At 51.2% G+C, this 26135-nt stretch overlaps 2 protein-coding genes across 10 annotated transcripts in view; both read left to right on the forward strand.

The window, feature by feature from the left end:
- Window positions 1–7778, forward strand: part of RAB11FIP5 (RAB11 family interacting protein 5) — a 35757-nt gene extending 27979 nt beyond the window's left edge. Inside the window, 3 exon segments of the mRNA XM_033838265.2 lie at window positions 1–1795; window positions 5114–5303; window positions 5562–7778. Coding sequence (XP_033694156.1) covers window positions 1–1795; window positions 5114–5303; window positions 5562–5765 — 2189 coding nt within the window. The 3' untranslated portion in view covers window positions 5766–7778.
- Window positions 7779–9428: 1650 nt separating this feature from the next.
- SFXN5 (sideroflexin 5) overlaps window positions 9429–26135 on the forward strand; it is a 115506-nt gene continuing 98799 nt past the window's right edge. For 8 of the 9 annotated variants that reach the window (XR_012325648.1, XM_073791252.1, XM_033838267.2 and 5 more), the window contains exons 1-2: window positions 9429–9587; window positions 22179–22247. Coding sequence is in view for 8 of the 9 variants with exons in the window: in XM_073791252.1 (XP_073647353.1) it covers window positions 9483–9587; window positions 22179–22247 (174 nt within the window). In the remaining variant the exon portion in view is untranslated. The remainder of the gene's footprint in view (window positions 9588–22178; window positions 22248–26135) is intronic. The other variant, XM_033838268.2, reaches the window with a different exon arrangement.

Genomic DNA, 26135 nt, shown 5'->3' on the forward strand with positions numbered 1-26135 from the left:
ACCCATGGGGATTCTTGGGTCTTACCAACCCGTTCCTCTCCTCCCTGCAGAGCAACCCTTTCTTCGAGGAGCTCGTAGCCGACATAGCACTAAACTCTCCTTCACCTGCTCCCTCTCTCCCCAGTGCCTCGAGGGCCAGCCCCACTCCCCTGGCCTCCCCTGGGAAAGCCCCGCCTGAGTGGGACGACACCTTCAACATCTTTGCTGCCAGCAGGCTGCGTCCAGAGGCCAGGAGTGAGATCCTGGCCCCAGCAGGAGTGGGGCTGGAGGTGACTGGGCAGCAAGACCCAGGCCCTGGGGCCGTGACAGTGAAAGCAGCTGAGCCCCAGGGGGACCCTGGGGGAGGAGAAGGAGGTGGGAGCAGCGTGTGGCTGGAGCCCAGAGTTCCTCTGGACTTGGGACTGGACCTTCAGAGCAGGAGTGTGGTTGACCCGGGGCCCCTCGGGGCGGAAGGGGCCTGCCTGCCCTCCGCGTCAGCCCAGCTGCACCCGAGAGCTTCAGACTCTGAAGCAGACAGGGAGTTGCCCGCCCCAGGAGGGGAAGCAGGGCAGAGTCTGGCAGACAGTGCGACGTCTCTGTTTAGCTCCCCAGAAGTGATCAGTCTGTGGGAGAGGCTGCCTGGCCCAGACAGTGCCCCTGAGGGCCAGGACGAGGAGGCGTCCCGAGATGGCAGCCAGCTTTTCCATGAGCTCGACACAGTTGACGATTCCTGGCCGTGGGATGTGGTCACCGTTTCTCCTGCAGCTGAGGCTTCCTCACCAGTCCTGCGGGGAGAGTCCGATGAGCCGCCCACTCCCCAGATGCAGCCAGAGTCGCCAGAACCTGTGAGCCCCAAGAGGAGTGAGGGGCTTCCCCCACTGGAGCCGGAGTCAGAGCCCGAACCTGAGTGGGTGTCGAACGAGGGGCTGCAGCCCAACACAGCACCGCCCAAGCCACCGCGTCTCCTCATACCCTCAGATTCCCAGGAGAAGGAGGCAGCGGTGGAGGAAGAGAAGGAGAAAGCGGCAGGGGGGCTGGGTAGCAGGGGGTCAGAGATGGGAGGAGAAGATGTCTTCCCAAGTGCGTTGATTGCTGGTCCCCAGGCGGCCGAGGAGGAGGAGGAGGGCGGCGAGAAGCCGGAGTCAGAGTCTGACAGCCACTCTGGAGCCATGCTGGGTGGGCCAGGCCTGGAAGATCTAGCAGAGGATGCCAGCCCTCCTGTGTCTGGGCCCTGCCTACCTCGGCCCACCAGCTGTCCTCAGGGTCCTGCCCCTACACCCTCAAAGACCTTGGCTCTTCAGAGTCAGCAGATCTGGGCGGCTCCAGAGAGAGGAGAAGGCCCTGAGGCTCCTGAGGCCCAGAGCCAGGAACCAGTAGGAGAGGCACATGGGTTCCTGTCAGGCAGCTCTCAGCTTGCTGACTTGTGGGTCTCGGAAGAGGATGCCTTGAACCCCTTCTTGCCTCAGGGGAGCCAAGATCCCCCCAGCCTCCCGTCCACATCCCTTCCAGGGTCCAGGGACCCTTCCGTCCACTGTGGTCCCGAAGAGCTGCCCACCCCCGCAGAACCTGCCTGTCCGCGGCCCCCTCCCCCACCCTGGGCCAGCCGCCACCACGGGGGGCCCAGCCCTCCGTGCTCGCCCCTGCCTGGAGCCTGGCCCCTGACCTCTTCCTCCCCACCCCCCGGGGAGCCAGCCTCCCCCACTGGGAGCTCCCCCCCTCCACTTGGGGAGGACCACGCTGCAGTCACCCCAGCCTCCCCGCTTGCGCTTCTGCCCTTGGAGACACGACCAGCTGAGGAGCCACATCCCAGTGCCAGGTGAGCAGGCGCCCAGAAACCAGTCTCTAGGAGGAAGGGGGGCGCAGAGCAGCTTCAGCTCCTCCAGGGGCCGGTGAGGGGTTCCTTCACCCCAAGGCAGGACGGCAGAAGCTTTGGAGACGTGCGCCTTCCGTGGTACTGTCTCTGAAGCTGCTTCCTCTTGGGACCTTGGACCAGCAGGTGTCCCCATAAGCCGGGGGTTTGGGGGATGATGATGATGAGGTGTAGGGGGTGAGGAATGAGGTGGGGAGAAGTGATATGGGCCAGCAGGGAAAGGGGGATGTGAGCTCGGGTTCTCAGCACAGGAGGGGCTAGGGCAGTGCAGCTTGTCAAATGGCGGCCCTTGGGGGAGCAGACTGTGGAAGGCAGAGAGCCAGAGGGGAGGGACTGGTCCTGAGGTCAGAGAGGAGAGCCAAGATACCTTTAGAGGACAAAAGAAAAGCTAAGATGCTCCCCACATACATGACCCTCAGAAAAATGTTTTTTTCCTGACCCCAGCAGGTGCCTCATCGGTTTGCATTTGTGCCTTTCAGGGGGTGGTCCTGACGTGCTTAGGACTGTGCTGAGTGGACAGAGGATGCCTGTGTGACTGTGGTCACTGTGGCATTGGTCTCTTTTGGAAGAATTATGAGGCCGTGACCTCACCGGGTGGCTGGTGAGGGGTGACCAGAGCTGAGGCCCGGAGAGACAGGTCACTGTGGGGAATGGCGTACGACTTAGACGGGGCAGCAAAGCCCAGAGGGAGTCTAGCACTTCAGGAGACCTGAGTGAAGAAGTGGGGCGTGGGGAGGAGCAGAGGGGCGCAGGCTCCAGCACTGGCCGGCCTCTGGGAGGCCCCCAGCCCACCAACTCATACCTTTGGTCATCCGGATTCACTGAGTGTCGACTGTGTGACAGGCACTGAACAGAGATGAAAGACACGGTTCCCACCGTATTCCCAAGGAGTTCCCAATCCAGAGGGGAAGATAAAAGTGAACCGGGGAAGGGAAACCCCAGGGGGCCTTGCTGATAGGCGAAAAGTGGGTGGGAAGGAGCCTGGGCTGCTCCCGACTGCTGTTCCAGTGGGAGGTGGTGATGCTGATCCCAGAGGTGAGGGAGAGGAGGTGGTTAGGGCTTCCTTGCTCTGATGACAGCATCCTCAGCTGGCCCTGCCACACTCCAGCACCACTTCTAATTATACTCACCACTTTCTGGAAGTTTTATTCTCCTCAGAGTTGGCGTCACATCTGTACTTGGCATGTTCCTTCCATCATGACGTTGATGGGCCAAGTAGAGCTGTCCCCATTTATCAGATGAGGAAATGGAGTCTATGAGAGCTGCAGGGTCCAGGGTCCCTCAGATGTAGTGGGGGGGCAGTCAGACTGAGAGCCCAAGACTCCTGGCCCCCCATTCAGGGGGTTTTTATGCCGCACTGGTATTCCTGCCCTCCCTCAGCACAGCCCAAAGGTGGCATGAGAGCTGCCTTTACATCCTCACCCTTAACATAAACTCCTAGATGGGCAGGAGGGGCTGGGATGTGTTCTTTTCCCTACCGTCTGCTCCCGCCTGGCTCTCTGCCTCTCCTCCCGGGTTGTGACCCTGAACCCACAGCCCTGTCCTGAGTATCAGAGCTGGCTTCTCTGGGTCTGGGTGGGCCTCCCTTCAGTGGTGTTCGGGGGCCTTGGGATAAGCTGTTTTGCTTCCTCCTCCTGAATGGTCCACTTCCTCTGTGAAGTAAGTATAAATTTAGGAGGTCCTCTAGAGGCAGGTTAAGTTGAATTGGAAGCTGATGCTTACAGTTTGGGTACCCGTGACAGGTACAAGGTGCTGGGGGATCCCAGAGGAGAGTCACCTTAGTCAGCGTGGGGGAATCAGGAAGGTTTCCTGGAGGAAGTGGACTTGCACAGCTTTGAAACATGAGTAGGCGTTAGCAGGCCAGCAGGCAGAGGGGCAGTGTTCCAGACAGCAGCAGCTTTGACAAGAACCTAAAGATGAGAGCGAGCACGTCTTCCTCTGGCTGGAGTGAATGAGGGAGTAGGGGGTCAGGAAGAAAGGGCAGGGGCCCGGTTGTGTTAGAGATTGTGTTTTCTTACCTTGATAGGGAGCCACTGGGGAGGTGAGACCCTTGTCCCACACAGAACGGAGGAGTGGTTGGAGGTGGGCAAGATTGCCTCGGAGGAGCTGATTTAGCAGTTGGGTGTGGCTGGAAAAAGGTTTACTCAACGCTGGCTTGGAGAGGGGGGGATAGTGTGAGAGAAGGTGAGAAGGCAGCAGGGCTTGACGTTTGTCAAGGCTGAGGTGGGAGTGGGGGGCGTTCCGAGGGGTTCCTGGGTTTCTGACTAGAGCCGTACGAGGCTAATGGTGCCTGGCGCTCACCATGAGGGAGCGTAGGAAAGGGCAGGCAGGCCGGGGGGGAGTGTGGGTTCCTCTGGAGCCAGCCTGCAACTGTCTGCCTAGGTCTAGAGCTCAGGGGTGAGGTCTGGGCTGAAGATGGAGATCAGAGGTGGAGGGGAGAGGACCCAGGGGCAGACCCTCAGTTGAGCCTGGGAAGGATGTCAGGTGTCAGGAAACCAGACGGAGGTCTTGGGGAAAACCAGGGAGGAGAGCAGTCCAAAGGAAAGAGTGAGTGAGCAGTCCAAGGGTCAGTTCTGCAGAGAGGTCAGTGAGGTGAGAACTGAGGGGTTGGTGGCCTCAGCAGGAACACTTGTGACGGGCCGGTGGGGGCCACTGTCCTAAAGGGTTGAGGAGTCAACGAAAGGTGGGAACTTATAGAGACAGAATGTGGTCCACATGCTCTGGAGAGGCTGGGTGAGAAGGAAGAAGAGGTGGGGATGACTGAGGGTGAGGGCTAGGCGAAGACAAGGCCAAGGGAGGGTTTCTCAGGCCTCTGTAAATGCTGATGGCAAGCAGCTGGTAGAGGTGGGCGAGTGACCAAGCACCCCAGTCTGCTCAGGTCTTCCTTGGCTTTAGCAGCACTGGAAGTCCCACATCCTAGGCATCCCCGGTCCTGGGAAAATTAGGAAACTGGGAGGATTGATCATCCCCCTAGAGAAACGTTACAGTAGAGAAGAGGAGGGAGGGGGGCTGGCTGGAGGGGGTGGCTCTGGCAAAGACTGGGATTAGGTACAGAGAAGTCTGCAGGACGGCCTCTGCTGTCCCTGTGAAGGGGGTGCAGCGGGGAGGGGCAGGTGGTGGAGTGAGGAGAGCAGTGAGGGCAGGGGCGTTGGGGGGCAGTCACCACCAGGTGGTGAGACCTGCTGGCCCCACAGAGAAGGTGGCCCCTCTTTTCCTTGTGCCACCCATCCCTCCCCATAACGCATCTCCTTTCTGTCTTTGCAGTCCCCACCCTGTGAAGCCCCTCAGTGCTGCCCCAGTGGAGGGCAGCCCTGACAGGAAGCAGTCCCGCTCTAGTCTGAGTACAGCCCTGAGCAGCGGGCTGGAGAAGCTCAAGACCGTCACATCTGGCAGCATTCAGCCTGTGGCTCCAGCCCCCCAGGTTGGCCAGACTGTGGACGCCAAGAGGCTGAAGGTGAGGCCCAGCAGGGTGCCTGGGGCGTCAGAGCAGACGTTTGGTGCTGTGAAGAGACGTCAGGTGTCTCGAGGTCAGGGGCCGGGTGCTGGGCAGGGTGGAGCAAGGAGCAGGCCTGGCCCCCCTCACCAGAGCCTTGAAGCCAGTTAGGCTGTCCCTGGCATTGGGACAGAGGCAGCTCCTAGGGCCTGTGTAGGGAAACTGGGGTGCAGGTGGGCCTGAGGCTGTCCTGCTCACTCTTACTCCCTCTGGCCTCAGGACTCTGGTGTGCTGGACCAGTCGGCCAAATACTACCACCTGACCCACGACGAGCTCATCGGTCTGCTCCTGCAGCGGGAGCGGGAGCTGAGCCAGCGCGACGAGCACGTGCAGGAGCTAGAGAGCTACATCGACCGGCTGCTGGTGCGGATCATGGAGACCTCGCCCACACTGCTGCAGATTCCCCCTGCTCCCCCCAAGTAGCCCTCTTCACCCCCATCCCCAGAGGCTTGGCGCAGACCCACTACCCAGTAGGGCTCGCACCCTCCCTCCCTCCCTCCCGCTGAACTCTCACCTGGGTCTGGGTGCAGCCTGTCCTCTGTTGTCACCCCTTGTTCCCGCTCTCTCCTGCCTCAACTGGGGCTGCTGGCAGGGGAGCCCTTTGGACTCCCATTGGCGCCATCAAGTTCTGTGTACAACTTGTGTCTTTGGGAGCCCTGAGTCTTTCCCATCTGCCTATTTTCATACCCCTTAGCTTTGGGGGCTCCAGGGAATTGGAGCAAAGAATTTCGCCCTCAAGAGGGAGCAGGGGTGAGCTGCAATGCGATGTGGTGGTATCTGGGACATACTTTATTACCCGCATTTCTTCCACGGCTAAACCCGTGTCTTCTCCACCTCCCTCCAGCCTCTGGAGGTCTCCTGGTAGTACTGGGGCTGTGGCAGGGACCAAGCGCCCAGTTCTCTGTGAGTTATGGGCAACCAGGGCACCTACTCTTCAGCCTCACGTCCAATTTCCCTGGGAGCAGGGAGCCTGTATGGTCTAGTCTGCCGTGTCCCAAGTCTGACTGCTTTCAGCTGTTTGCCGAGCGAGTGCAGCGTAGATGGCGGGAGATGATGGGGGCCGCTCCCCACCCTCGTCTGCTGACTTTTGCATTGAGTGTCATGTGTGAATGCATGGAGAGCTGGGACAGGAGTGGGGAGAGCCCCTTCTCACCCACCTCCAGGCTTTGGGCTGCTTATGTTTGGGGATCAAGCCTCCAGCTCTGTTCTCATTGCCTGTCCAGATGCCAAAACTGTGCTGCTGCAGGGTTTGAACTTTTGGAAACCAATTAAAATGTGCCTTTTGTGGGTAGGGTCAAAAGCCTCCGGATGTAGACCTCTCCCCCTAGTTGGCGTCCCCCTCCCCTCCTGTTGAGCACATGGGGTTGGATCTTTTGGGGCCCTGGGAATGGGACAGGAGGGTGGGGGCAGCCCTGCTGCATGCTCTGCCCCTCCCCTAGAGTTAATTTCAGCTAAGGTTCCGGCCAGGCTGCTGCTGCTCCCTCAGCATCCCTGCCATCCTCTCCTCCTCCCTCAGCACAAATTGAGGAGGGTCCTAGGATAAAAACTACATTCTGGGAGTGGGAGGTCCCCCTCTGCCTACACTTAGGAAAAGCCTTCCTTGCCCTCCCATTCACCCACTAGCTGCTGACCAGACCGAAAGGGTCTGCTCCATGTCCTTGCCTGGCTTGGCTGCAGTGCACTTTGAAACAAAGTGTCTGTCCTTTGGCCCGGCCCCTGGTTTGCTTGCAGAAAACATGACAGACTTGCCCATGGTATCTGCAGGGAATCTTTGGTGGCTGAGGGTACTCTGCCTTAGCATTGTGCGGTGAGGAGGTGCTGAAGGGGGATGCTTTTGGCCCACCGAGAAGGTGAGAGCTCCTCTGTGACTACCTCTTCTTCATGAGACGGCCTGTGGGGTCACTCGGACAGCCGTGGAAAGGGATGTGCTCTCCGGGTCATGTCTTCCTTCTGCCAGGATGAAGCCGAGGAGTCCCACACATGGGGGAAAGCCCCTGTCATGTTATCTACCTTAAGAATCACTCGTCAGAGCTGAGGAGTGTTCACAGGTGCTCAAGACTTTGATCATGTTTCGGGAGGGTCATTGGGGGTTGGATGGGTGTCTCTTCAGGAGGAAGGGGATCACTCCTCCACTAGGTGTTCCTCTGGGCTCTATTCAGTCTCAGTCCTGATCCTGGTCTTCCACTCGCCCTTGATTATGGGCCTCCAAAATGCCCAGGGCAGGGATGTCTTCAGAAGAGTTTTGAGCTGAAGCCCGGGGTTCTTGTGGCTGTTTTTGCTCCTAGCCATAACTTGGAGGAGAGCTGCAGGTGGGGTGGGCAGGGAGCAGGCACAGTTCTGCTTTGCTGTTTGTCTTCCTAGTTGTAACGCCTGTTTATAAAGAGCTTGTTCTTTATGTTTTGAGCACTTTATGAAGAATAAAAAATTAACATACTGCAGGTGGCTCTGTTGTGTTACTGTTTTGATAAGTGTATGAAGGAGGCTTCCGTGGGGGAGAAAGCAGCCTTAAATCAAGATGATGCGGTTCTCGGATGATAACCGCCCCTGCCCTAACCTCAGGGGCAGCAGCACAGTGTTGCTGAGTGGGCCGGGCTCTGTCTTTTCTCATTCCCGGGAAACCCACATTTACCGAGTGATGTGGGGCATACAGAGGGATTTTAAAAGACGTGATTCCTACTCTCAAGCCACTTAGTCTAGTAGGGAAAGATAAGATACAAATCCAAGATACAAATGGTTTCTTCACGGCCAGCTAGACTTTCTCCAGCTAGGAAAAGTCCATTTCTCGTGGTTCGACATGGAAGAGGAACTGACTGCTACAGATCATGCAGTGTCCAGAAGGCATGAGCCAACCCAGCACTTCACCATAAGCCTAAGGAGATTCACAGTGCGGGCGTGGGGGGAGGGGTGGGGTGGTGGTTAGGTTCCCAAGGTCAAAAACCAAACATTTCTACTGTCCTCTTGGGCAAAACAGGCAGCTGTCCCTCAGTCATTCCCGTGGCCCTTCCCCCCAGTCTGGCTCACTGACCAGATATTTCAGCTAGGAATCTGCTACTCTAATGTGCATGGGTGTTTATTATCCCTGCTAGTGCCTTGCTCTACAATCTGCAGTACTTCCCCTCTTACCTAAAGTCCTTGTAGCTGGTGCTTGTTAAGCACTTCTGAAACCCCCTCCCCCTCCCCCCATCCCAGTTCTCTTCCAGCCCAGGAACTGGGCCCCGGGAGAGATCTCCGGTTGGCCAGAGGAAGTGAAGGCTGCCAAGGCTCTTAAGTCCTTGCTGTTTAACTCATACATCAACAAATACTTGAGTTTCTGCTGTGAGCCCTCTCAGCTAGCACTAAGGACTTAGCAATGAATCCAAAAGTCACAACTCCTGCTCTGTGGACCTCACAGTAGGAAAGGCAGATAGTCAAAACCACAAATAATTATAAATTGCAAGGGCTTGCGAAAGGAAAGTGCTGGCTGCTATAGGAATATGTAGTGGATTTTGCGGAAGCAGGGCGAGGATTGGCAAATGCAATATTTAGGCTGAGACCAGAAAGAGTCAGCATCAGGCTAAGATTAAAAAGTTAAGGTCTTTTGGGCCAATGGCGCGGCAAGCGCCCAGCATGCGCCAGGAACTGAGTTGGAGAGCAAGGGACGAGGGGCAGGGTGGCGACGGAAGGACCTGCATGAAGATTCTGCAGTGCAATTCTTTGTACAAAGTTTTCCAGGATTACCCTATTGCCTGGAGTCCTTGCCCATCTGGTCCAAGGGTCGGACCCACTTCAGTAGGGCTCTTCTGGGCTGCATGCAGCTCCAGGAGCGACGCCCACCGCAGCAACTCAAACTTCTAGGGGCAGGTAACCAGCGAGGGGTCGCTCGATGGCCCCCTATCGAGACCTTAAGAGTCGTACACGCACACTCCTCCCGGACTGCCGACGCCTGCAAAATTAGCGGCGGGAACCGAGACCCGGTCTGAGTCGGTGCAACTCTCCGCAGTCTAGGGTTGTCAAGCTCCGTGACAAGAAAAACTACATTCCCCACAACCCCTTGCGCCTCCGGCTTGCTGCGGTTGCTTACGGCCAATCGGGAGAGGCAGCTGTGGCGGGGGCCGAGGAGGGACATTTTAAAAGGGCCGGAGATTGCGGGCGTCAGTGGCCATGGCGGATACAGCGACTACAGCATCGGCGGCGGCGGCGGCTAGTGCCGCTAACGCCTCGACCGATGCACCGCCTTTCCAGCTGGGCAAACCCCGCTTCCAGCAGGTGAGGACCGGGCTGTGGCTTGAGGGTCGGTGGGTAGCATAGGGAGGGCGAGCAAACTTCTCTCCAAAATCCTCTTTAGCCCTAGGGTCTCCGACCCGCGGCCACCAGGGAGCCTGCAGCTACTGCCTGGGGGAACCTCGGCCACAGCCGCCTTTTTCCCATTGGTCAGCGGTGTGGGCGAGGGCTCCCACCTTGGCTCCCTATTGGCCATCGGCGCCGTCACTCCCCATCCGCCCGTGCTCTCCAGTCCTTCCCGCCCGAGGCTCTCTGTGATTGGCCACTGCCCGCCGCGGCCCGGGATCCGAGCTCCCGGGTCCGAGCCGCTTCTGCAGGGTCTCTTGGGCAGGGCAGCCGTCCGCTTCAGGCGGAAAGTTCGAGTCCGGCCCTGGGTGAGAAGTTGGTGTGGCCCAGATGCCTTCTAACTTATTCCCCAGGTGGTGACCGACAGACATTCTTTCCGAGCTGCCCGCGGAGCCTCTGGGCAGCATCCGTGCCCCGCAGCCCCGCTCCCAGCCCTCCACCCCAAGCAGGGTCCGCGGTGGGGATGGGTGAGGGCCGCGAGCCGAGGGGTACCCGCCGCCCGGCGACCCCTCTCCCCTCCGGCGGGGGATTCACTGACGTAGCGAGTCGGCCGGCTGGTGCCCTGCCGGAGATGGAGCGAGGACGTTCGGGGAGAGCCGGGGTGCGGAGGAAACGCTGTGTCATCCCAGGGGACCGCCGGCCGCTCAGAGGGTCCGCGTCCCCGGGAGCCTGCCCCAACCCCCTACCCCGCTGCGACCTCCACGGAGCGCTCTTCTCTGTCCGACCCGATATGACTCTTCGGGGCACTGTGACAGTCGTCCTTTTCCTTCGGAACCCCAGACAGGGCGTCTCTAACTCGCCCTCGGCCCAGGAGACGGGGATAGGGTCCGCAGCCGGGACGTGCGGCCCGGGCTGGAGGCTGGGAAGGGCCGTTCCCACGCCGCATTCCCGGGTCCCCGCTGCCTCCAGCGATGAGGAAATGGACTTGGTTAGGAAAAGGGGCAAAGAGATTCGGCTGAAGTGAACCAGGCTTGCCGGGGGTGGGGGGCAGTGGAGGCGGACGGAAAGAAGTTTGCAGGAAGAAAGGAAATTGTACAAAGGTCGGTGCAGTGGTTGATTGGTTGGTTGTTTTCATGATGGTGGGAGAGGGACTCGTTCCAGCAAAGTGGTGCACTGAGCTTTGCTGATATTAAGGAGTTGCGCTTATGAGCCTTTTGAGAAAATGTCCCCACTGTTTTTAAACAGGACTTTAATTCCTTTAAAAAATAAACCATCTCAGCATGTAGGTATCTGAGGCGAGACTGGTGTCATCCTGTCAGTGCAGGGTGCCACCTCGAACTGCCTGTCAGGGGTTCCTCTGCCTGGACTTGAGTGACACTTCATTAGCTGACCCCCTTCTCTGCCCTCCACACACATTCTGTTGTACTGGTCCTTCAAGACTCAGGCCGGCCTCCTCCCCTAAACACTTCCTCCCTTCTTCCCCTTACCCCCTGGTGGGCCCAGGTCTCAGACTCCCTCCTGCCTGCCTCTTTGGCCACCCCAAGTGGGATCCTCAAAGGTCAGCCTTTACAACAGTCTGCCCTGTGGTTCTCTGTGTGATTACTTGGTCTCCTCGACACTTGTGAACACCTTTTGAGAGGAGGGGCTGATCTTGCCCTTCCCTTGTCTCCATCCTACCCTGAGGTGGGGCTTGGCACATAGTAATGTGCTGAATAAAGATCTGTGGGTTCATTTTTTCCCAGTACCTGTCCTGGGACATTCAGTCACACAACAGATATTTGAGAACCTCCTAGTGGCTTTAATGACTGAGCCCTTTGCTGTGATCACCGCTGGAGCCATAAATGCACCTTTGAGGCTACTGTTCAGGCAGCCATTGCTGGTACCTCTTTTTGGCACCACTCCTGAGGGCAGCTAGTGTTTGTTGTATTTGCTTTTGAAGCACCTCTCCCCAAGCATAGTGACCTGCATAAAGCACAGTGAGTGTGATATTCATTCATGTTAAGGAACTTCCCTTTCCTCCAGATCTGCTCCTCCACACGATTCCCTGGTTGTGCAAGCAGCCCAACCTGCCACCCAGATGACTCTCAAGACTGGGAGTCACCTGTATACTTGCCTTCCTCTCCTTCACCCTCTAAATGCAACCAGAGGCGCAGGGTTCTCATCTCAGATAGCTCTCAAATCCACTTATCTCCACTGCTGGAATCCTAGACTGAGCCCCCATCATCTATCTCCTGAGCCACTGCAGAAGCCTCCTGACAGGGCTCCCTACTTGCTCTCTGGCCCCCTTCCAATCCCTTCCTCTTCCGCATGGCAGAGTCCCAACAATGCAGGTCTGATCAGGTGACGCCCCACCCTCTCGCCCAACACATATGTTCTTAAACACCTTCCAGTGGCTTCCCCTGCTTCTGAGATAAAGACCTCTGTTTGGAAGGCCCCAAAGGCCTGCATAGCCCACCCCTGCCGGCCTCTTCTTGCTCCAGAGGAAACTCCACGCATCCCCTTGAATCCTGCTTCCCACCACACTGGCTACTTTCAGCCCCTTGAACTCTGAGTGGTTCATAATCCAGGGCTCAGTCCCAGAGCCCAATCCAGGGACACCACTCTCAACCCCCAGCCAGTATCACTGCTTTCTGCAAGACTAGGCAGGATCTTTCCTTACTCCCTGGAGTCCCCCCAGAACCCTTCTTCCTTTCATTCCTCAAGGATCTCCCTGTGAAGGGGGCAGGAGGAGGAGGGCCACTGAGCAGTGTCAGAGGGTGGAGAAAGACAGCTTGCCTCGATGGGCTTTGGTCTGTTACCGTCTTTCTCCCCATAAGATGATAATGCTAGCCAAGCATCGTTCTAACCTTTTTGTGCATTGACCTATTTAATTTTCATAACGACCGTGTGAGACAGGTACAGTTATCCCATGTATTATAGGTGAGAAGACCGGCACACAAACAGATTCAGTTACTTCCTAGGCAGTCTGGCTCCAGAGTCTACGTTTGTCTGTTTATTGTCAACTTTTTTATTATGCAGGCTTTCAAACACGCAAAAGTGGAGGCAATTGACAATGAACTCCTGTGCACCCGTCACTCAGTTTCAACAGTTGCCAGTGTGAGGCCCACCTCATTTCACCTATATGCCCCCACCCCAACCAATGAATTATTTTAAAGCAAAGCCCATTATTTCATTGTACGTGCTGTAGATATCTCTCAAAAGTAAAGACTTTTTTGGTTAGCTTTTCTAAATAAACTTTAAAATTTTTGAAATAATTTTGTGTGTACAGAAGTCAAGTAGCAGAATTCCTGTATAACCTTCACCCAAGTTTCCCCTAATGTCATCATCTCAGATTACCACGGTACATTTGTTAGAACTAAGAAACCAACATTGGAACATTACTATTAACTACACTCCAGACTTTGTTGGATTTCACTATCTTTTACACTAATGTTATCTTTCTGTTCCAGGATCCCACATTCCATTTGGTCGTCATGTTTCCTCAGTCTCCCCTCGGATCTATGACCGTTTCTCAGACTTAACTTGTGTTTGGTGACCCTGACAGTTCTGAGAAGTACTGGTCAGATATTTTATAGAAGGTCCCTCAATTTGGGTTTGTCTAGTGTCTTTCTCATGGTTAGATGGTTATGGGTTTTAGGGGGAGAATGTCACAGAGGTGAAGTGCCTTCTTTTTCACATGGTATCAGAGGGTTTTTTGATTAGTTTTAACATAACCATCATACCACTAACACACCTAAAATAATTATTTCTTAATATCATCAAACCAGTCATTATTTGTCTTAGTCTGTTTGGGGTGCTGTAACAAAATACCATAGATTGAGTAGCATATAAACAACAGAAATTTGTTTCTCACAGTTCTCGAAGCTGGAAGTCCAAGATCAAGGCACTGGCAGATTCACTGTCTGAAGAGAGTCAGCTTTCTTGTTCATAGATAACATCTTCTAGCTGTAACCTCCCATGGCAGAAGGGAGGAGGGATCTTTCTGGGGTCTCTTTTATAAGGGCACTAATCCTAATCATTAGGGTAACCTCATCACTTCCCAAAGACCCCAATTCCTAAAACAGTCACCCTGGAGGTTAGGATTTCAACATATGACTTTGGGGGTAGGGTGGGGACAAGCGTTCAGTCCATTGCACTATTCACATTTCCCTGATTGTCACATCATTTTAAAAATAATTGATCTGTTTCATTCAGGATCCCACAAGGCCCACACATCATATTTGACTGATAGGTTCCTTTCATCTCTTCTGATCTATTGGTTCTTCCCTCTTTCTTTCTTTCTATTTGTTGAAGAAACTGCGTTGTTTGTCCTGTACAATTTCCCTATTCTGAATGTGACTGAAGGTATCTCTGTGGTATAATTTAAGATGTTCCTCTGTCCCCTGTTGTTCCTGTAAACTTCAAGTCCATACTTTTTTTTTTTTTTTTTTTTTTTTTTTTTTGCAGTACGTGGGCCTCTCACCGTTGTGGCCTCTCCCGTTACGGAGCACAGGCTCCGGACGTGCAGGCTCAGCGGCCACCGCTCACGGGCCCAGCCGCTCCGCGGCATGTGGGATCCTCCTGGACCAGGGCACGAACCCACGTCCCCTGCATCGGCAGGCGGACTCTCCCACTGCGCCACCAGGGAAGCCCTCAAGTCCATACTTTTAACCACTGCCCCATATTGCCAGGTGAAGGGAAGATGGCAGGAGTGCCTGAGGGAGCTCTGTGAACTGACTGCTCCCTTTCCTCGTCCTTTTCTGCTCATTTCCTTTCCTGAACCCACTCTTTTCTTCCTACAGGCCTGACACCGTTTTTGGCAATTTGGGGCCCCAGGACAGGAAACAAACACACATGATTCTTCCCATTTGTGATTCAGTCTATCCAGAAATAAGTTTGCTTTATTTTTTTTTTTAAACTTCCCTGTTTCTTCTGAAATCTCACTTATCTGCTATGACGACTGGGGGTATGGGTGTGCTGTGTGTGTCCTGGGTCCAAAATCCACCAAGGCCTACGGTAGCAGAGCAGGTGGGTTGCATAGGGCTCTCTCTGGGGTCCAGGGAGCTTGTGGGCAGGAAAATGCACTCTTCACTTCAAGATGGAGAGGTTTGTGTGGGCTGAGAGTCAGGAGGCAATGGGGAAGCTTCTCATATAGTTTGCCTGAAATAAGTTCTAAAGTGAAAATGCCTTGCAGGTAGTTATACATTTACGTTCTATAGGCTAGAGAGCGACTGTTTTCCAGGGTTGGTCCTGGGGCTTGTTTGTGCTGTGGACACGGTCAACACCTTCCAGTCCAGTGGCTCTCAACCCCTGCTGCACAGGAATCACCTGGGCAGGTTTCTAAACAGACACCGATGCCTGGAGCCCACCCCAGGCCAATAGCATTCGAATCCTTGGGTGTACAGGCTGGATTTTAGAAAACCCAGGTGATTCAGTGTGTAGCCTGGTTGAGGACTACTGAGCTGGTCCAGTCTTTCCGCCTTTGGGCTGCAGGTTCAGTGATTTAGAGGTCTGGGTGCAGGCGGGCTGTCAGTTTCTTCTCAGGCCTTTGCCCACAGCTGCTGCTCCCGAGGCAGCTCTCTGGCTGTGCTCTCCTGGGCCAGGCCCCAGAGTTAGGAAGGCAGCAGGCCTCGAGCCCCTGCTGAGAATTAGCTGACTCACCTTTCTTGTGAAGGGAAACGGAAGGAATTACTTGGCTGACTCATTTTTCCAGTGAAGCAAAAGGGAAGGAAAGACATCCACTGATTATCTGATGGGGTAAAAGTGGGGTCTGAATCTTGGAGGGCAAAAAAAGTCATACATATTAAACTATTGAGAAAGTAATAAAAACTAATTAGGCCGAGAAGGTAGAAACCTTCCCTGCTGTGTCCTGCATCAGGCAGGGAGGACAGACACATAAAGGCAGCTATAAAGAAGAGTGCTTCTGACTAGGGCCTGCTCAGCCCTGAGGTATCCCAGCCACCTCCTTCTTTGGGGAGCCACTCTTTCATACTCACTGAGAATTCACATTCTCCAAGGTCATAGATTGCCAGAAACTTTGCTGTTTAAAATGTATCAGTAGTGTCGACTTAGAAAGAAACAGACACAACGTTGATTCTTTTGTTCTAGTTCTGTGAAAAATGCCACTGGTAGTTTGTTAGGGATTACACTGAATCTGTAGATTGCTTTGGGTAGTAGAGTCATTTTCACAATGTTGATTCTTCCAACCCAAGAACATGGTATATCTCTCCATCTATTTGTATCATCTTTAATTTCTTTCATCAGTGTCTTATAATTTTCTGCATACAGGTCTTTTGTCTCCTTAGGTAGGTTTATTCCTAGATATTTTATTCTTTTTGTTGCAATGGTAAATGGGAGTGTTTTCTTAATTTCACTTTCAGATTTTTCATCATCAGTGTATAGGAATGCCAGAGATTTCTGTGCATTAATTTTGTATCCTGCTACTTTACCAAATTCATTGATTAGCTCTAGTAGTTTTCTGGTAGCATCTTTAGGATTCTCTATGTAGAGTATCATGTCATCTGCAAACAGTGACAGCTTTACTTCTACTTTTCCAACTTGGATTCCTTTTATTTCCTTTTCTTCTCTGATTGCTGTGGCTAAAACTTCCAAAACTATGAGACACAGACCTACTAGAGAATGGACTTGAGGATATGGGGAGGGGGAAGGGTAAGCTGTGACAAAGTGAGAGAGTGGCATAGACATATATACACTACCAAACGTAAAATAGCTAGCTAGTGGGAAGCAGCCGCATAGCACAGGGAGATCAGCTCGGTGCTTTGTGACCACCTAGAGGGGTGGGATAGGGAAGGTGGGAGGGAGGGAGACGCAAGAGGGAAGAGATATGGGAACATATGTTTATGTATAACTGATTCACTTTGTTATAAAGCAGAAACTAACACACCATTGTAAAGCAATTATACTCCAATAAAGATGTAAAAGACAAAAACAAAAACAAACAAAAAACCCCCACAAAAACACAGAACGTAAGAACTGTGAGTTGATTTATTTAGTGTCTTACTGAGGACTATAGTCTGGAAGACACCCTCTCACAGAGCTCTGAGAAACTGCTCTGAAGAGGTAAAGGGGGAGGTCAGCATGTATATGATCTTGGCAAAGGGTACTTGTAATCAAGCACACATCTCAGGAGAAGGTTGCTGCCACGCATGAGGAGCAGATATCTTAGTTAATGGTTTTAGTGCTTTTCTAAGTATGGGAAGACGCAAGAATCCATGTTCATAAAGGATTTGTCCTGAAAATATTTAACTCTGAAGGCCTGTTCTGCCAATTTTCCCAGAGCACAGAGAGCCTCCTTCCTGATCTCCGCCCTGAACTCTGCCCTGAATTCCTTTCAGGGTGTCTTGAAGGTTAGAGACTGCAGTGGCTAATGGTTCAATCCTTGTAGAACCAGGTAACAGTAGGAATGACACATTCCCCTTTTGATTGGTGGGCCTGTGGCACTTTGACTCAGAGAATCAACGCAACTGCAGAGCTTCAAATAAGGAGCTTTAACTTTATAGTTTTCAAAAAAAAAAACAACCCTACGTCTACTTCTCAGTCCAGACCTATGTGGACCCCCTTCCCGACAGCCCTGCTTTGCTTCCAGCCTGTTAATGTACTGCTTCATTTATTTTACTCTACCTTTCCCCAGAATTCTGCACTAACTCAATTTTTTCCCTTTGTTTGACAAAATTGCCTTATAGTTCCTCTACTTTGTGGCCTCCCTCATTTCAGTGAGTCAGTAAGCCTGACTTTTTCCCAGGGTAGTGGGGGAGGTTAGTCTGATTGGGTTAGGACATGTATGCCTAGCATTTCCAACTCAGAACCCCTTTCTTGAATCTCAGGCCTATATGTTTAAGTGTTTGTTGAGAGGTTACATCTGGAAGGCCCTTTAAGTATCACAAGTTTATGTGGCCAATCCAGAACTGTTATCTTCCTCTCCACTAAATCAGTATGCTTCTTGCTTTCCTTATCCTGGTTAATAAGCATTAGTGTCTGACTAGAGATCTAGGCATTACCATGACTGTGTTATTCCTCATTCCCCTAGTCAGTTAACCTTGCTCTACTCCCAGGACCTAGCACAGTCTTAGGCACACAGTAGGTCTTCAATAGCTATTTGGTGAATGACTGAAAAAACCACAGGAGCCTGGTGCAGGTTCTGACCCGAGCCTGCATGCCTTTGAGCTCTTGCTGATACCCTTCTCTGCTAGGTAAACTCATCCATCCACTCATCCCAGCTCCTCTGGGAAGCTTCCTGATTCACTAGGGAGGAATAAACTGTGTCTCCTGTGCCCATAATGATGCCTCATTTAGGCAGGGATTACAGTGTTGGTTTTTTTGTTTGTTTGTTTTTTTAGAAGATGTTGGGCGTGGGAGTTTATTAATTAATTTATTTATTGTTGCTGTGTTGCCTCTTCGTTTCTGTGCGAGGGCTTTCTCTAGTTGTGGCAAGCGGGGGCCATTCTTCATCGCAGTACGCGGGCCTCACTATGGCGGCCTCTCTTGTTGCGGAGCACAGGCTCCAGACGCGCAGGCTCAGTAGTTGTGGCTCACGGGCCTAGCTGCTCTGCGGCATGTGGGATCCTCCCAGACCAGGGCTCGAACCCGTGTCCCCTGCATTGGCAGGCAGATTCTCAACCACTGCGCCACCAGGGAAGCCCTAGGGATCACAGTGTTTTATAGTTATCTGTTTACTTGTTTGTCTCTCTTGATGGTTTTGGCTCCTTGCGGGCTTGTTCGTCGTGGTGTTCCCTCAGCTAGTCCAGTATGGGTTTGTAGGTATCAATGGAGCCGAATGTCTTACTTAGGACTCTCTCCCAGTGGCAGTGGTGGAGAGTAATACGAGAGGGTTAGCAGGGCCAGGACAGGATGAAGGCAGTGACAGACCACAGGGCAAGTCAGAGGCTGGATGTTTGCACTGGATCATCTTCAAGAAGCTGCTTCCCTCAGGCCGTTCTCCTTCAGGCCTTCACCTCTGCCCCTGCTGATCCTCTTCCCTCCTTGGGCTGCTAACTGCCGGGCATTGGCTGTTCACCGGCCCACTCATTCATTCCTGTGGCCAGTGTGTTTGTGGAGCCTCTTCTAGGTGTGTAACACAAGACCAGGAGCCAAGGAAGATAATACAGAAAGAATATCCAATAGCCCACATCCTTCAGGAGCTTATAATCGAGTAATAGACCAGTTTGTATTTTAATTTAAATATATATTTAAAAAATAGAATATTACTTATTTATATTATACATAATACTGATTTTTTTTCATTTTAAAAGCAATATAAAAGACATGGAAATAAAAATCCATAAATAAAAATCTGTTAACATTTTAATATATTTTCATCTAGCTTTTTAAATAATATGATTTTGAAATCCTAATTTTGAAACAGTTTCAGTCTACAGAAAAGTTGCAAGAAGAATACAGAGAAATTCCATATACCCTTTGCTTAGATCCACTAGTTTTTAACATTTTGTCACATTTCCTTTATTATTCTTTGTCTACAGATGATCATAAAGTCCAGAAACATAGCAAATATACATGTTACCAAGAACATCTTCAATCTGTAAACAGAATAATAATGCCTACATTTCCAGATTTTATTACCACCCTGTATATTTACACGTTATTTATTTATTTTAATATTTATTTATTTTGGCTGCACTGAGTCTTAGTTGCAGCACGTGGGATCTTTAGTTGCGGCATGTGGACTTCTTAGTTGTGACATGCATGTGGGAACTAGTTCCCCGACCAGGGATTGAACCTGGGCCCCCTGCATTGGGAGCACGGAGTCTTATCCACTGGACCACCAGGGAAGTTCCTATACATGTTATTTTTTCTCAACCATTTGAGAGTAGATTATATTCATTTATCCCTTAATACTTCAGTGTATCCTTAAGAACAAGGACATTCTCTTACATCTCTTAGTCTGTTTGGGCTGTTATAATAAAAATACCATAGACTGGGTGCCTTATAAACAACAGAAATTAATTTCTCCCAGTTCTGAAGTCTGGGAAGTCCACGACTAAGGCACTGGCAGATTCAGTATCTGGTGAGGGCCTGATTCCTGGTCATAGACAGCTCACTGTGCTCTTACATGGTGGAAGGGGCAAGGGATTTCTCTGGAGTCAATATAACAGCATTAATGCCATGCATGAGGGCTCCCAAAGGCCTCATCTCCAAATACCATCACCTAGGGACTTAGGATTTAATATATGAGTTTTTTTTTTTTTAAGGGAACTTTATTTTTATTTATTTATTTATTTATTTTTGGCTGCATTGGGTCTTCGTTGCTGCGCAGGCTTTTCTCTAGTTGCAGCTAGCGGGCGCTACTCTTCATTGTGGTGCGTGAGCTTTTCATTGCTGTGGCTTCTCTTGTTGAGGAACACGGGCTCTAGGCATGTGGGCTTCCGTAGTTGTGACACAAGAGCTCAGTAGTTGTGGCTCACGGGCTCTAGAGTGCAGGCTCAGTAGTTGTGGTGCACAGGCTTAGTTGCTCCAAGGCATGTGGGATCTTCCCGGACCAGGGCTCGAACCCATGTCCCCTGCCTTGGCAGGTGGATTTTTAACCACTGTGCCACCAGGGAAGCCCTAACATATGAATTTTGAGGGGACACTAATATTCAGTCTATAGCAATAACCACAGTACAGTTATTCAGGAAATTTAATTTGAGTACACTACTTTTATTAATCTATAATCCTATTCCAATTTTGTCAGTTTTCTCAGCAATGTCCGTGAGCGCATTTCCCCCTCTAGTCCAGGATTCAGTCGAAAATCATGCGTTGCATTCAGTTGTCTTGTCTCTTTAGTTTCCTTTAATGTGGGGGCAGTTCTTCAGTCTTTCTTTGTCTTTACGACATTGACATATTTGGTGAACAAGGCCAGTTATTTTATGGAATGCTCCTCAGTCTGGGTTTGTCTGATGTTTTCACATGATTAGACTCAGTCCCTTCAGAATACTATGTGAGCACGAGTGGGAACTTCTCAGAGGCACACAACGTCCATTTGCCTCTTGCTGGTCCTTTGAACATGCCCCATCATTTTGGGGTGTGGCACTTCATTACTTTCTAGCACAACAATATGTGCCAGTCTCATCGTGTACTTTCCCTGCCCCAGCCCTGGAATCAGCCACTTCTCTAAGGAACCCTGGTTTATTCTAGTGGATGTCATCCCGTCTCTTTGCTGTCCATTTAATATCCATCTAGCTCTATTTATCTCCTGTCTATTAGGTTGGAATCATGCATTTTACATGCATTTCACAAATCATAAGCATTTTTGCATGTCATAAACATTGTCTGAAAACATGATTTTAAATGGCTGTGTAGTGTTCGATCATGTAAATGGATCGTCATTTTAACAATCTGCCTTTATAAATAATGCAGCAGTGAGTGTCCTCAGCATATACCCCTGACCACACCTCTGAACGTCTCTGATTGAGCATCATGTATAAATTGGGAAATAGTTTAGGCCATTTGAGTTATAGGAGGTTAGAGAAGCAACTGTTTTAGTTAGGAATGGTGTGGAAGCTTGATGAGTCTGTGAAAGGCTGGGGGTGGAAAGGCTGCTCCACGCAGGGGGTGCCATGGTGAGCAGAGAGATGGAGGTGGCATGGGGCCTGGTGTGTGCAGGGGACCTTTTGGTGACCCGGGTCCTTCTGTGGTCTTTATTGGGAAGCGGAAGGAGCAGAAATCGGCTGCAGGGTCTGGTGCCCTAGTGAGAAGGGAAAAGAGTGTGGAGGCTTCTTCCTCCACTGAGCGGAGGATGAGCTTGGAGAGCTGTGGGGCTCCAGGGAGGATTTGGGACACAGCCTGAGTGTAGTGAGGCATGAACCCTCGGCGTTTGCAGCTTTCCCCTTTGTCCCCTAGCTCTGTGCCCTCTCTCCTCCCCTTGAGCTTGGCTTTGCCAAGCTGGCCCTGTCCTGAGGGCAGAAGGCCCAGCAGCAGTGTTGCTTGGTTTCTTTTCATTGTGCTCTAATGCCTGTGGCCTGTTTAGCACAAAGCCCTCCTTTTCCAAGGCCCCTGCTCTGGGGCAAGGATAGGGGAGCTGGCCTCTTGTCCTGGGCCTCACAGCAGCAATGGGGCTATGGGGGAAGGAAGGCCTGAGGGCTGCGAGCTGGGCACCACCGTGTTTGAGTTCCACCTGGGGGCAGTGCCTGTGCTGGACTTTGGAGAGGGACCCGACCTCACTCGAGGGTCCTAAGTAAAGCAGAGAGGCTGTGCTGGGCAGGAGAGACTGGGAGAGGGCTGGGCACCAGACCTCCCCTCCAGTCTGCGTGCTCAGTGGTGCCCGGGAGCTGCTGAAAGGCTTGGCGTAGATCTCAGGGCATTGGGAGCAGAATGGGAGGCACATGGAAGAGACATTGGGACAGTCACTGAGTGTCTTAATGGTCTTTCTGAGTTGACTTTAGAAAGCCCTCAGACCTGGGAAAGCTGCCCTCAGGTCACTGAGAAGTAAGGCCTCACTGGTGTTCCTCACCCGCTTGGGGAGTCCTGGGGACTGTGGGACACTGGCAGTAAGGATGAGCTGTGGGTAGTGTTCCCCATTGTCTGGAGGACGGAGTACAGAAACTCATCCAGTCTCCTTTCCCACCCCTTCTCCAGACATCCTTCTACGGTCGCTTCAGGCACTTCTTGGACATCATCGACCCTCGCACACTCTTTGTCACTGAGGTGAGTCATGGCTGTCACTCTCGATGGAGACCCCTTGGCCTTTATACCTTGTGACTTTGGAAGGTCCATAGGTCATCTGTGTGTTTGCCTTATACACATTATCTCATTTCATCTGAATCTCACCACATCCCTTCAAGGTAGATATATGTCATTATTATTATTTCAAACTTCCATAAAATTATTACCAAGTACATGGATTGTATTACAAGAGTTCATGCAGTTCAGATGCATTTAAGTAGAACAAAAAAGGATCCTTCATACCCTCTCCCTACACAGTTCCCTCCTCGGATAGGTGAGGCTGAGTATAAGGTATAGTTTACCTTTTATGTGTGAACCATCCTATGAGTTTTGACGAACATATTGCGTCGTGTCCACACCATGATGAAGATGTAGAACGTTTCTGTCACCCTAGCACATTCCTCATGCCTGTTTATAATCCATCTCCCACACCCCATGCTGAGCCCCTGGCAACCATTCATCTGTTTTCTGTCCCTGCTGTTTTGCTGTTTCTAGAATGTCATATGAGTGAAGTCCTACAGTATGTAGGCTTGTGTGTCTGGCTTCTTTCCCTTAGCATGTTGCTTTTGGGATTCATCTATGTTGTTGCATGTATCAGTACTTCATCCCTCCTGACCACTGAGCAGCATTCCATTGAGAGGATGTTCCAGAATTTGTTTATCCATCCACTTGCTGATGAACACCTGGGCTGTTCCCATTTTCTGATTATTATCAATAAAATTGCTCTGAGCATTCTTTGTGTGGACGTATGCTTCATTTCTCTTGTGTGAATAACTAGGACTCGGATTGCTGGCTCATACGGTAAGTGTGGTAAGTAAATGTTTAACTTCGTAGGAAACTCCCAAACTGTCGTTTAAAGATTGCTGTACATTTTACATTCTCATCTACAATGTTCTAGTTGCTCCACCAGTCCTTGATATTATCAAATTTAAATGTATTGTCAGATTTATTTGAGCCATCCCAAGAAGTGTGTCTTTATATCCTTTGTATTGTATTTACAGATGTGTACAGGAATGCTACACATGTAAAGCAGCAGATATTTATTAAGCATTTTCTGTGAGCAAGGCAGTGTCATAAGCACTTTACATGTAGAAGCTCGTCAGATTAACTCAAAGCAACCCTATGAGGTAGATTCTATTCTAAGTTCCATTTTACAGATGAGGAAACAGGCAGACAGAAGTTAAGTCTCATGCACATGGTGCTGGCCAGTGATGGAGCCAGGGTATGAACGCAGGTATGCTTGTCTCCAGAGCCCTCTGCATTCCTGTTCAGGTAACTCAAGTTTAGGGAACCCTCCCAAGATTAGTCAGCTGGAAGAAGGCCTGAGCTCCCTCTCTGGGTCCCCACATACCCTGAGGCAAGTCATTGAGCCTCTGAGTTATAGCCCCCTGAGTAGACAGCACTTCTCTGCTCATCTTCTCTGTGCTGAGCATTGGCTTGCTTCAACTCTTGGAGGGAAAAGAAGCACACGGCCTGCTAGGTACTTGGACCTAGAACCATTCCCATTGTTCCTGGGAGAGCAGCCCAGTACTAGGCAATGCGGGAATTACCCTGATACGTGATTTCCTCCTGTATCTCAGGAAGGATGAAGGACTCAAGCATTTAACTGGCTGACCTTACCTCTGGATGTACTGCCTCTTAAGGGCAAGGCTGTTGTACTTCTGGGCCCTGTCTAGATTCTCCTAAGGAGTAATCAAAGTGATTCCATAAAAATTTGGAAGAGCGCCCAACTAGAGAAACTACTTACCTAGCCTAGGTTATGTGTCTTTCTTGAAAGCTCCCAAACGGTGCACAGCTAGATAGAGTTGCAACACAAATCCCAACATAAATGCCAGCTGCTTGATGGAGGAGGCAGTAAAGGCCAGTGCTTATTAAGGGTGGACTTCGAGGCACGTTGAGAGATGGTGGAGGGAGCCTTGGGAGGTCCGGAGGTTCTTCAGGGCTCCCCTGATTAACAGAAGCAGGCAGGGACTTTGGGGGTGGATGGGCAGCTGCAGAGCAGCACGCCACCTGCGCTGTTCACAGGCACCTCTCCAGTCCACCCTCCTCTCATTCCCAGACCATTTCATTTTACTGCTCTCTTCCTGTACCACATTTTTGTCTTCAACTCTTGTATTTTGAAAGGTCCCAGCATTCTTGTATATCACTAAACCATCTTTTCCCTATTTCCCCATCGGTAAATTTAAAAATCTCATACATTTTTTTTTTACTATTAATTGAAATGTCAAGGAAACTTAACTATTTACTGACTAGGAAATAACCAGTGCAACAGAAATTTTAGAATAGTTTTCAAATTTCACATGTTTCTTCCCCTTATCAAAGATTCTGATAGGCTTCCTGGAAAGAACTAGACCTCTCCCTCCTGCATCCCAGCTGGGAACTGTTTCCAATACTACTTGCTGGCCTTTTGGAAATTTTCTGCCCACAGAAGATCTTCTAGGCCCTAAAAAATCTGGAAGGGCCATGAGTGGGCCCTTCATGCCCTCCCTGGTTCTAGCCAAGGCAGGTTGCTTAGCAAAGTCATTTGCATGGAAACAATGAGAAATTAGAGGCACCAAGAGGAAAGAATCTCTTACCTGGGCCCCTCCCCCCAAAACTATGGTGCTACCAGGAGGGCCAGTTCCCCCTTCTGTTGGGCTCAGTCCACAGACCATGGCTTATGTCTTCAAAGCACTTTCTCTCCCAGGGCCCTTGGCTGGTGTCCTGGGAGGGAGCGTGGGGTGGTGGCTGCCCAGGGGGAGGAGATCTGGACAGGCCTGTTCATCTGTGAGGATGGGAGGAGAGTGGAGAACATGAGGAGGTGGCTCTGGAAGCCAGAGTGTCCTGAGGTGGAAAGATCCTGGGCAGCTTGAGCCTTCTGGTGACCCGGTTCTGAGGCGCATTAGCTGAGTCAATGGATAGACTCATCTTGAGAGAGTTTTGCAGCTACTTGTTTGCAATTTATAACAGACCAAGCTTTAAAAAGATTCCAACCCTTGTATGTGTAATGAGGTGGAGCAAATTTTATTCACCATAATTTCTCTTAGGAAGAAGGCTGTCATTGTTCTAAGAATGTCTTGAGCAAGGCTTCAGAAAGGGAGGAGGTTGCCTGCTTGACAGAGGAGGAAGAATTGTGCTTTTTGATCCTCCCAAAGAGAGGAGAGAGAAGGAACAAGAGGGAAAAACAGTGGGAAGGAGAGCGAGTAACCACGATGAACTGGAAGGCTAGTGTCTGGGGGCCCTTTTGAGATCGGTCATACCTGCTTGTGAAAGTTGCTGTCCCCTCCGCCATCATTCCTGGGATATTGTCATAAAATCTGCCTGGTTCCTGAGTCCAGCAAGAGTGAATTCTTTGGAGGGATCTTGAGGGGCTGTGAGTCTACTGCCAGGGTGCCGTGTGTGCAGGATTGGGCCTGAGGAAGGAAACCGCCGGGACCTGGCAGAAGCCCTAGCTTTGTCCTTCCACATAGGTCATGGAATTAGATTTAGATCCCTCAGGGCAAGGCTATACCAGCTGACCTCTAAGTTACTTTAGATTATGAACTGAAGATGAAAGGGGTTTGCTATTCTGAATTCAATAATTATTTAAGAGAATGAATGGTTGGCAGATTATCATTCTGAAGGACATAGAAAACCAACTGAAACAGTGTTAATAACACCAACTCATTATTAGTACTGGGGTAGTAATCTGAAACTATTTTGGGTGTATTGTAGGACAGAATAAATCGTTATACTGATGTTGGGAACCAGGGTTCTCACCATGGGAGTAGGGAGATACAAATATGGAGTAGGGGAAAAGACAAAAACTATGTGATGTTGTATTTGAATTGGAGGCATCAAGATGAACTTATGATTTACACACACACACACACACACTTTCATTTATATTTC

This window comes from Tursiops truncatus, chromosome 14, assembly GCF_011762595.2.
Source record: "Tursiops truncatus isolate mTurTru1 chromosome 14, mTurTru1.mat.Y, whole genome shotgun sequence".
Taxonomy (NCBI): domain Eukaryota; kingdom Metazoa; phylum Chordata; class Mammalia; order Artiodactyla; family Delphinidae; genus Tursiops; species Tursiops truncatus.